The sequence below is a fragment of the Enoplosus armatus genome, chromosome 7 (assembly GCF_043641665.1).
Source record: "Enoplosus armatus isolate fEnoArm2 chromosome 7, fEnoArm2.hap1, whole genome shotgun sequence".
Classification (NCBI taxonomy): domain Eukaryota; kingdom Metazoa; phylum Chordata; class Actinopteri; order Centrarchiformes; family Enoplosidae; genus Enoplosus; species Enoplosus armatus.
This window is the reverse complement of record NC_092186.1, coordinates 10,700,036-10,712,084: the sequence shown is the minus strand read 5'-3', so window position 1 is coordinate 10,712,084 and position 12,049 is coordinate 10,700,036. Positions and strand designations below refer to the sequence as shown.

Sequence of the window (12,049 nt, the reverse complement as noted above, 5' to 3'; positions counted from 1 at the left end):
TCAGACAGTTGTAGAGTGAAAAGGACAACATGCTGTTTTCATAGCGATAGAAGAAACTCCTGACAGATTGACCTGACATCAGTCATCAGTGTGTACTGTACAAACAAGAAATGAGCCCAAAATATCTGTCGCACACATAGTGTAAGTATGTGTGAGTGAAATATTGTAGGAAGGATTGTAGTCGATAAGAAGGTTTAGGTTCTTAAAATTAATTGAGTTGTTCTGCAGGTGTCTAATTGCCAGTGTTTCTCTATCATTACATCACCTCTACTGTGTGATCAAGGAGTCTTGGGAAGATTGTTGGGCAGAATGGAGCAGAATACTGGTTCTTTGATTATAACTAGGACTGGACTGGGAATTGACAGCCGACTGGTTTCTCCATCAACTCAACTGATAACATGTTGCACTTTTTTGAGCACTTGTTACATGCGGCTTAGCTTTGCTTTGAAACAATATATTTGTGTTGCTTCACTCTATCGCTTATGGCGGCATTAGGCGAAACAAAATCTTCAAGCACACGTATGGAAAAAGTCACCTTGATATCGTGTTTTCTGCTACTCTGGCTAGCTATGCAAGTAAAGCTGTCTGGATGTGAAGGAAAAGTTAGCCAAGCAAGCTAACATACTTGTGCAGCCAGGTTTAGGTGTGCACCTACAACACTTTAGCATTCCTCTAGCAGCATTGCATTGTGTACTAGTTAAATAGCAACAATATTTAACCTAGTGTTCATATTTTTCCTCTTGTTCTGGGTACTTACTAACTTTGTGTGGTGGGGTTGCTGTTTTTCATTTCATCAGTGACGTGTCTGTATGTAATCTTGCATACATGCTCACCTTCGGAAACATCCTACTCCAACATCAGTCGGTAGGCTAATGTACAAGTGATGTTCTGAGCTCATAGTCTATGATTTCTATTTTTTGCTTGTATCTAAGATGGTGGCCATACATTCAGTGTAGTGGTCGTTGTGAGTGAGTGAGTGAGTACAGTTGGCATGAATGTCACTTTTTATTCTGTTAAGTGTGTGTGTGTGTGTGTGGTCAGTCAGGGAAGCAGCACTGTCAGAGAGGATCCGCAGGAGCGTCTTAGTAGACAACTGTGTCCAAGGAACCACTGTCCCCCTCTCCCCTCCATGCATTTTTCATCACACGCTCGTTTTTTTTAATACTATTTAGCTTTTTCCTCCCCTCTAAACTTCCATGTAGTGCGTGCTGACATGGCATTTCTCAGCCCTGCACACAAAGCCCTCTGGTGCTCAGTGTCTTAAAGTTGGAGCATGTCCGTGTTTGCGTGCCAGCGTGTGTGTATGTTTGTGTGCGCCATGTGCTCATGTGTGCATACATGTGAGTATTCGGGACGTTTTGCTCCCCCCTCCTCCACACACACTCACATCACACTGTATGTGATCCCACAGTCCCATGGGCAAGAGAGGAATACGGAAAGTCCATTTAGTCAGTTGGCAGCACCCAAACTACAAAATAGTTGAGACTCCCTGCATAGAAAGGATCATCTTAAATTATTCTGAGCTGAAATTCAAATTTCATTTTGTTTTGGCCCTAAGCAACTGGCAAAACTGCCTGGGTGAGATCAGTAAAGGTCAGGGGGAATTAAAATGCTTACTGTAAGGTTTGTCAGTGAGGGAGAGAGTGAGCTAGGAAGAGATAGAAAGCCAGAGGAAAAGGCCATCTGCCTGATAGTTTAGTCTAAGTTGGTGAGAGAAATAACTCTTTTTGCGGTCTAATGCTATTAGGTATTAGCTTGACAGGTCCAAATTTCTCCACTCCCTCATATCCATCATATTCCAAGATATAGATTGCATTTATACATTCTGCACGTAAAATCGAGCCTCGCGGTTCAAGGGTTTCATCAACAGTGTGTGCTTTACAATACATTTCTATGCACGACGCCGGGACACCAGATGATTTGCTGTGACAATAAACAAATCCAATAAATCTGATGCATGAAGTAAAACAGCAATGCGAAAATGTAACTGACATCCGATCCCCTCCTGATGATTTGTTCAATATATAGATATTTATTTCATTAGATATCAAGCAAAATATCCTGCAAATGAAAACAAATGGGCTGTCAAGACGATTGAGGCGGGTGAGAGAGACAAAGAGAGACAGAGCAGGCCATCCCTCCAATGAGAGTGTGTGCGTGAGATAGAGAACATTATGGGGGCCATTTTTGCCACAACGCACACACACACGCACGTCTCTGTATCTGTTTTTATACGTCTATATCATTATAAACTGTATTATAAACACATGTTTATTTATGTACAGATTTTTACAATCTTTCCCTATTCTGTATAAAATTATATTATGCATTTTGATATGAAGCGAGACAGTAAATGATGTGTAATAATAGCAGAGTTGGTCGGTCAGGGGATCAGCGACTGGACATTCTATATCTGTATAGCTCCTTTGTCCCGTTGTGCGCCGGTCTTTGGATCAAAACGTCTGTGTTTTGGGGCCAGACGTGAACCACAGTTGTAACACTCCTTGCCTGTATATGGCGCACACCAGCATCTCTACATCTGCAGGTACTTATCTTGCCGACAGGTGGCACATGCTGGACTGACACTTTGGTCTGAGACTACTGGTGCTACATGTTAACTGGGCCTGCTTTTAGATGCTTGCTTGATTTCATCATATTTGTGTAAAGAAGCATAACAAGTTGATGTGTTAAGAATGGAGCGCTGGTACAGCTAGATAAATTCCTGCCATATTCAGTCAGGCTGTATGTTGAGTTTCGTGGGAGGAAACTATTGTGGAGAGTAAAGGAGAGATTGTTGATGTTAAATCATTTACCCCTCAGCTCAGCAAGATTCTTTTAAACTAAAAGTGAGACATTAGCAGAGTGTAGAGAGTGCAATCTGGAGTACACAAAGGCCCTTTTTTTCAAAATGATTATGAACACAGGCACTGAGCAAATAGAATGAATAGTGAATAGTATAGATATACAATCGAAAACTGACATTTTCAGTTATTTCCCCCTGAAAATCATACACAACATATGCCACAGAGAGCTTGTTTTAACAGTGTCAATGAACCTGCTCAGCTCAGACAGAAGTGTACAACTTTGGCTTTCTGTGCACCTGCGAGGGACGTTTCAAGGAAGCCAATTTGGTAGTTGATGGTAGAGCTTCATAACAGGTTTCACAGCAAAATTGAAATTCATTTATTCAAGCAGGGCAAAGAAAATAAAAAAGGAAGAGGAAAGCAAGAACTAAATTGTTCTCAAAGGTAGCATATTAGTTTTCTCCACAGTGGAATATTCTTGCAGAAGTGCTGCAAAAGAACAAGCTGGCACATGTGATGTTCCTTCATCCAGTAAGGTTAGCACTAATGATGATGGCTACACATCTTTCCCATGTGATAATGGTGATGCTGACAAACCTGTAACATTCACACATTAATAATAAAAAGCAACGCTCTGAAAACGACAGCAAGCAGGTCAAGTCAGGTTTTCATGTCAGGGACCTGAACATAAGCAATGTATTGTTAATTCTTGCATCTACTGTATATCCGTCAGTGGCAGGGGAAGGTGCCTTCAGTATGTAAAGCCCATTTCTTTTCATTAGTCCAGCAGTGCGGGGCTCTGTGAAAATATGTGATATAAGTAGAGCTGAATATTCAGACACGTAGGATAAAAAAGTGAGAATAGATCCTCGTACACGTGTTTGCCTTAGGCCCCCAAAACACTATGGCTGTCCCAGATTATGAAATGCTTTCAGTAGAATCACATCGTTTTTTAAAAAGTTCCGATTGACCTTCTGGCCTAATTAAAGTGCACCATCGCCAATAGAGAGCAGACAAGACAGCTTGGCTGTCAGTGTGACTGACAGGGTTAGGCTCTTCCCCTGCAGTCACATCAGCACTACAGAGGCCATGCATACAAAAAGCACACGACAGCACAGAGAGTGGAAAAGCTCTAAGTTTAGTATCTTGCCTCCTATCAAGAATCAGCTCAAACTAATAATATGGAAATGGTAAAATATAAAAGTACACCAGTGACATGCTTTAGGGCTTATGTATTTATTTATGTATTTGCAACTTTCCCTCGTACAGCAATTCCCCATCTCATAACTGTTAACACTGCAGTTTTTTTCAGAGTAAAGAGATGCTCTGCACTGAACTGGAGTATATGCAAAATGAAGCTGCTGGCTGATGTCGTATGTATAGAGCAAATCTGAATCCACTTTCACCAAGGTCTCTGTAGGTCTAGGCAGGTGAGTGCTGGAGCACACCCTATATTCCCCTACAGCTCTCACACTGCGGGCCCGGAAAAGCTGACATGCAGGGTGGCCTGTAAGCCTCTTTTGTCCATGTGCAGCAAAGTCATCTGCCAGCTCAGTTGCTCTGGCAGACAAAGCTTCAGAGAGATAGCCCATATTCTGGTACATCCTCACTCTCTCTTGAGCTGGAGTTGGGCATGGCCCCTCGCTCTCTATCTCCTAAGCCTCCTCCCTTTTCATTTCTCTCTCTCGTGCTCATGCACCCTTTTCACATTCTCTCATCATCTTTTTCTTCTGCATTTCTCTTTACTTTTGTTTGTTCGTATCCTATATATTTCTGTTTTGCTGTATGCTGTAATTGAGCGTTAATACCGAAACCTATATTTATCTTCTTACACTTTTCTTCCATTCCTGCCTGACTGTCAACCTTTCCATTGTCTTTTCTCAGATAGACGTTTTTATTCCGGCATGGGTTTATATTTTATAATATTGCACTTGTGCAGAGGCGAGGAGGTGAGAGGATATTGGTATTGCACTCTATATTTAACACAATAAGATCAGGAGGGCAGGATATCACATGGGGCTCAGTTTGGCTCAGTGTATAATGAAGTTTGTTGTCCCTTGCTGTAGTCAATTTTGTCCTTCCATATGAGAAAAAAAGGTAATTACTTGAGAGCAACCATGAAGGCTAATGAGTTACCATGAAGGTAACTCATTAGCCATCCAAGATAATCACAAGGTAATATGAGAGAAAGAAGAGAGATGGAGATAGTAAGGCAGAAGGAGAGAGCCAAAAATGGGTTACGAGACAAAGAAAGAAAGAATATGTCAGAGGGATAATACAAGAAAGAGCTAAGAGTAACTCTGCTGTAAGGAAGAGGAAGCAAAGAGAAAGAAACTGTACATGTAGAGGGGAGGTGGGGGTTGGTTGAGGGGGCTGGCCGAGGGGGTGTGTCCAACATTACCCTCATGAATCAGTGTCAGTGGAGCGATGAGAAAATAATTAAGAAACAGGCTAAAGCTGTGTTAAATACTGCCAAAGGTAAAAGGCCCATTCTACTGTATAGAAACACAATCTGGACGGGAAAGAAGAATAGCAATAAATGGGATAGAGGAAAATGGGGGAGAGAAAATCCATATCATAACGGATGCCAAAATGCCCTTCAGATGGCATTATGAAGGCAGACAATATAAATAGCACTGCCATATTGTAAATGTTTATATACAGTAGCTACGTATACACGTTGCACAGCAGTTTCAGGATTTATGACCGCAGCCGTAATACACTGAAGTCGACACAAGGCTGTGAGTAATATTTCACATTTGTTATCATATTGAGTGTAAATTTTCTGAGACGTATATGGTGGAGATAAAATGTTTTAAGCAATTTCTCCTTCTATTCTTCTCCTTTCAGCTGTTCTGTTGTGAGGTGGAGGGGGGGTGGGGGGGTGGAGGTTGTCAAACGGGAGGCTATGAGCTGACTGAAAATGTACAGAAAGAGAGAGAAAGCAGCACACAAAACACACATGAACGTCAACAGTTATACTTACACACGTCAGAGGTTTTACGTGGAGCATTTAGGGGAAGGGGGAACCACGTCAGAAGACCTGTAATTGTATGTTCAAGGCTTCCAGCAGGGCCAGGATCCAGCTGAAATCCCCCAGCCAGCAGCATAGAACAGAGCAGCCATTAGATCGCACTGATGCATAAAATCTGTGGAGCTCTTTGGAGAATATTGAGTGACACACAGGAGGTCCTGTGTGTGCTCTATGTGCATTTTGTGTTTTTACGTGTGCATACGAACATGTGTGTGCACATACAGATGTGGGGGTGAGTCTTTCAGGTGTCATATATGATATCCATCACCCGTTCTGCCAGCGGCACAGAGAGAATTCATGATCACTGGTCTCCAAATCCCCTTTGAGATGGAATCGACTTGGTGTGCGTGGAGGAAATGTGTACGGTCGGAATGCAGAAGCTCTCATCCCATGAGGCTGCTGTTCGGTAACACATTATAGTTTGATCTTGAGCTCTTTGGCCTGACTAATACGCTATAGGGTTTGTGATGCAACAGTTACCAACCGCAACCTCCCACTCACTGCAGTGATGTTTGTTTGTAGAAAGCGTTTTAGATGCCTCTTGATACCGTATATATATTTGTATGTATACAGCACAGCATGTGTTGTATACGTTTCTGTGTGTGTGCCGGTTGATATAGCTACTTCTATTTGCAAGTTGTTCTATTTCTCTGTGGCAGCCTGTGTGTGAGTGTGTGCGTGTATATCATTTTATGGTTACTTTGTGTGTGGTGCATGTTTACAGTGTGTATGCATGTATGAGCAACCTTGTGTCAGTGTGTTTATGTGTACTTACATGTATGTGAAAGCAGTGAGGCTTAATACATCCCAGAGGAGTGCTTAGTGAGGGATGCTCTGTTTCTGCAGCATGGCTATCAAGGCCCTGCACACATAGTGCTCAATGGCATTTTTACTGATGGCTTTTATGGGTCGCAGCGGAGCTACCAATGAGCAGCCTTGACACCAAAATGATGAAACTATGACAAGAAATCAAGCCGGTGTCACCTGTAGCTACTATTAAAGGGAATATACCAACATGAATTATAGACTAAATTTATGCAGAACACGGCTGTGGACTTGTCGGGCAACCTGGGCAAGCATCACCGTAGAATATGGTATGTTTAACATTCATATATGATTAAGTGTCGGTTCAGTCTCTGTAATTCTCTTTTCCATTCTTTATTCAGTCATATATGTTTCAATAGAAGTCCGTATTGCAGTGCTTTGGTGTTGAAATTGCACAACAGGGAACACTGGGTTTGATGGCTTTTTGGTGAGAACTACAGTATTGTTTTCTTTGCTTTGCTGTTTCCAAGCAACATCTCTGGAGTTGTGAGGAAACAGCACTAATAAGCTACCTCATTAGGGCTGGTGCATGGTAGGCCTTACAGTTTGTGCTGTCAACTCTGTGGGTTAGCATGCAAACTTCAAAAGACAGCTGCAAATACAGCACGTACACACAGGAGTGCTAATTTACTTTGGAAATTGGTAAACAAACTATTCTATCAACCCACATTTCTTTCTCAGTCGAAGGTGTGCTGCTGGAGCCTACTAACTGGGTTCTGTCTGAAGTGGCTCCAGTATTATGACAAAATATGTAGCCGGTCCTCTCGCTGGTGATAAGGCAGCACATAAAAGGCTCATTATTCAGGAGTTAATTTGGCAGGGTTTTCTCACCCTAAGGCTGTGCCAAACCTCAGACTCCCTCCCTCATTGCCACTCCTACCACTGATCCCTTACTGTACACAGGATTGGAAGGACACCCTTAGCACACCGATACACAACAGGGCACACATATAGTCTTGTGTACTGTACATACACACACAAACACACACATCCATACTCACCATCTCATTAATGCAAACACAACACTAGTTAGTTCCCTATATGTAATAAATTGGATTTAATTCCACTGGCTAAGCACTGTGATCTCTTAGGGTTAATTAATTTCATTCCATTCTGTCTGTGTTTTTTATGCTTGAACACATGCTGACACTGTTATTGTGTGGCATCCTGCTCATTGGAGAAGTATAATAGGCTCATGAAGGAGGGAGAGGAAGCCACAATGTTTAGTATTCCGGCTACAAAGTGATTTTGATTCTTTCTTTCTCTCTTTTGACAAGGAAGTACGCTACAGTAGCTAGCTCTAATACGGTGGATCCTTCCCCTCCTCACAGCGTCTCTCCAGCTCTTATCTTTCCCTCCAAATGAGAAAACCTGGATGGCTTCTCAGGGCCCCTGTTTCTGCCTGGATGCTATCTCATTTGGTTTTAATATATTTATCCATTCATTATTGTTCCCTTTTATCGGCCAGCTAATATTGTTCATAATTTGTCCTTATCTTCAAGCCTGACAGTCAAATTTACACTCCGGCTCAGCAGACAGATGGAGAAATGACCCTTTTCCAACCCCTCCTTCCCTAACTCCTCTCCTCCCTTCATTCCTCTCCTCCTCTCCAAACTCCAATGAAACATGACTGACAGCCCGCTGTATAAGTAGTTGTCATAGCAACCTCCCATCCTTCTGACAAGTGCTTTTTCTCTCTAGCACACTCTCTCCCTCTGTCACAACCCCCCCCCCCCCCCCCCCCCCCTTCCATCCCCACTCCCTTGCTGTTGCAACGATTGAGAAAGAGACAGACAGGGAAGGAAAGATTTGAAAACCAGAGAGCACCTAAGGCAGTTGGTATGCTTTCATTCCCCACATCACCCCCATTCCCATCCCTCCTCCTCTCAGTCTCCTCCCACCCTTCCCTTTTCCTCTTCCTCCCCACCCCTGACAATGATTTACCAACTCCTATGGTGCACCTCTTTCATCCATCCTGGCTTATCAAGGACTGCAGGACTGTATGCACATCAACTTACAGTATGGGCGCATGGTTCTCACTCTCCTACACATTCACTCTCACCTCCTCTCTCTCGCTCATTCTTTCTCTACATCTGCTTCCCCTAGCTCCCTCCTTTTCTTTCTTTCTCTTTTTTGCTCTAAAAACTCCCACTCTGCCCCATTGCTATTCAATAAGTCTCATTTCACTGTCAAAATCCTCAGCAGTCTGCGGCGTAATCATGGAGAATACAGTAAAAAGTCTCCAGTATACTGGACTGTGCCGCAGAAGGTATATACAGTATGCTGTATGAACAGGAGATCTGTCAAACTTCAGTGGAATTAAACATTATGTAACAAAAGAAGGTATTATGCAGAGATTTGGAGCACATTCACAGGGAAGGAATTAGAGTGGTATTGTTTGTCATGTGCGTGCTGTAATGGTCAGACTACAGCATGAAGAATCAAGATATGAAATATTACTGATATAATTTGTTTTTGCGCAGTGACTCAGAGACTTCACACAAGGCCAATGCGCTCATACTGAAAAGCCTCTATTGATTAGAGAGGGTCCAAATGGACCCAGTAATCTTCAGTATGTATGACCAGGCAGCACACTGCCATTTCATTATTCTGGAGTTTAATTTCCGATGCATTAATTCCAAACAAGCATCTGTTTAGTAACTCAGAGTAAATTAAACATGATGGGGGGTGAATTTCAGGATAACTGTGGTGTGTCACAATGAAGTTGCATTCAGTCCTCTGCCACAGTGAGCTGTAAATGCATCTTAATACCAGCATGCTGCACAGTTTTCACAGTTAACTTGCTTCTGGTTATTAGACCCCTGAATTGTTTAGGTGATAACATTTCACTGTAAACACTACAGAGCAGAGAGTCGCTCTAATTTAACATGGTATTCATGTTGATGTATAGGCTCTGTTGTGATGCAAGCGAGAAAAAACAACTCATAATTTCTTGCCTTATTTTGTATTCATCTATACAGAAGAGATTTACCACAGGTGAGTAGCTGTAACAGAAAGATGATTCAGCCGTTTTTTGAAGGCTGCAAAAGAGAAAAGAGCCACCAAGAACAGCATTTGCTGCTAATCATGTTTTAACCTCTCAGCTTCACAGAGTGTTTCAGGGTTGTGTGAGACTGACGGTTCAATTTACTGAGCTAAAAACATGATTCAATCAGAAACATTCTTAACATGACTTACTATTAATTATGTAAGCACATTTGACATTGGCTTAATGGTCCAGTTCAAAGTAACTTCCCTGTCAAATGAGTAAGCCATCTTATCTTAAGCAGTGAAAATCAGGCAATTTGAAGAGCTTAAATGGAGGAAAATACTGTTGTTTGGTGTTACCTGCATATCATGAAGGATTACATGTGTAGGTGTGGATCTGAGAGTGAGGGGATCTCTTCACCCAGTTAGGGGGTCATTTCCCATACATATGGATTGGAATATGTCACTGGGCAGAGAGATATTATGCTGCATGCACTGTACTGCATCAATGGGGCATAGAGAATACACTGATGTGAGATTGAATTGCAGATCGAGGATGAATGCTCTTGAGCTCTTGTAAAGACTAAATTCAGCTGAGATTGGAGAAGTCCAGGTTTTTGCAGAAACTATCTGAGTTTGCCATCCTTGGAACAAAGGGGCCAAAACTCTGGTAAAGACACGTCAGGATAAAGATGAGGATTTCAGAATCGACGAGGGAACCACAGTGAGACAATACATGTTTTTTTTGGTTTTTTTCAGTTCAGACGAATATCATGTATACCCAGCTTTGCATTGCAGTAGAATAACAAACAGATGTAGCAGGATTATTGGTGGTGTGTTGCAGCTTGTAATGCAGCAGTGGCCACTAGGTTAGCGATAGCAGTCAGCAGTAGCCACAGCACCAGCTAGCAGCAGCGTCACAGTTATACCATGACTATACAGCCCATGTTGCGAAAGCAAGTAAAGCAGAGCAGCAGCATCTTCAGTCCTTTGCCTGCGTCTAGACGCAGGGTGCGTTCAGGCACATTATTGAGTGTAGGTCACCCATGCTTTGGCAGCGCTCAAGGCCCAATACAGTCACTGTGGTTGGGCATGAAAAACAGAAGAAAATAAACTTGAAGCTTAAAATATACTCCTTAGCCATTACGCGGCCTGTGTAGGGAACTAGATTGATTGAAATAGGAGCGTATATGTTCGGTCGGACGTGCATGAGACAGACGACTTAAAAAACGCAGCCAAAACGCCTCCTGTGTTATACACGGCGTTGGCAATAGCATGATATAAATCACATAAAATGGTGAAAGCTGAGGTGGTGAGAGGTTAGTGTAGCAGCAGCAATAGCAGCAGCAGTAATCATACTGGTTGAAGTTGAGGTGGTGACTCTGTTAGCTTTGTGTGAGTTTGTGAGACTTCACATCTTTTTGTATTGAAGAAAAAGTCAGTTCATTGTAGTTACGTGATAGTTAACAGTAAGACATCGAGACAACTCGTTGTGTGTCTGCTATGTGTGTGGTCATGATGGGGAATCTGTAATCCTCTGTCTGAGTGTGTGAGAGGGTTTCATAGTTTATCCATGTAATTTTTCCTCCCTCTTTTCCTCCCCCCTCAGATATGTGTAAATGGCTGTAGGTGTTTTGCACTCTCTGCGTGTCTGTTTGCACACTGCCTGTGCTGCAGCGTTGTAGATAAATGAGATAATGTTTCTATTGGCGATGAACACAACACCTGAATTCCCAAGGTGGCATTTTAGTTCAGAGCAGCCACAGCAGAATCCTAGACAGTGGAACAGATCTCCTGGATGATCTGTTTTCATGCGTTGTTAGCTTGTTTTCAAAGCACGCTCACGTTGCAGAACTTGTACTCCATCTCTCCCTCAGCCACAGATGAGGAACTCCCACTAAATGCCATCGCTGTAAATATAAAATTGATATAAAGTCACATCTTTCTTCCATTGAAACTCATGCATGTGTGTTCAGATTGGTACCTCTTTCAGATGTAATGCAAAAAGCCAGCAGACTGAACATGACTCCAGCGTGTAGCTCACTGTGAACCAATAGCACACAGGAATATGAAATATAGTGGCCAATGATCCTGTTATACTTGGAGTCCTATAAATATTATTCCATTCAGCTGGAGGTGACGTGCAAGTTGGCAATCTTTCAGCGGAAGGGTGGACGCGTTGCCGTATTTTAAGACATGCCACATGTGAGCTGCTCATACTGGGATCTCCAGAGTGCAGCTCATATGAAATTGATAAAGGTCATGCATTAATTCAAACTTGTCAGATCCTCATCATCTACTTGAAGAAGGGACTTCTCAGTAGGGGCAGGGGGAACGGAAAGGGCGACTGCATTTGCATGGGTGGTCCTGTGTGCTGTGTGTGGCTCTCCAGCTGTAT

The 12,049-nt window shown here is 42.6% G+C and overlaps 1 protein-coding gene across 15 annotated transcripts in view; it reads left to right on the top strand.

Annotated features, from left to right (window-relative positions):
* celf5a (cugbp, Elav-like family member 5a) overlaps positions 1-12,049 on the top strand; it is a 169,207-nt gene that overhangs the window by 125,684 nt on the left and 31,474 nt on the right. For 2 of the 15 annotated variants that reach the window (XM_070908756.1, XM_070908750.1), the window contains exon 5: positions 5,024-5,040. The exons of the other annotated variants lie outside the window; for them this stretch is intronic. In XM_070908756.1, the coding sequence (XP_070764857.1) occupies positions 5,024-5,040 (17 nt within the window). The remainder of the gene's footprint in view (positions 1-5,023; positions 5,041-12,049) is intronic. 15 annotated transcript variants of the gene reach the window in all.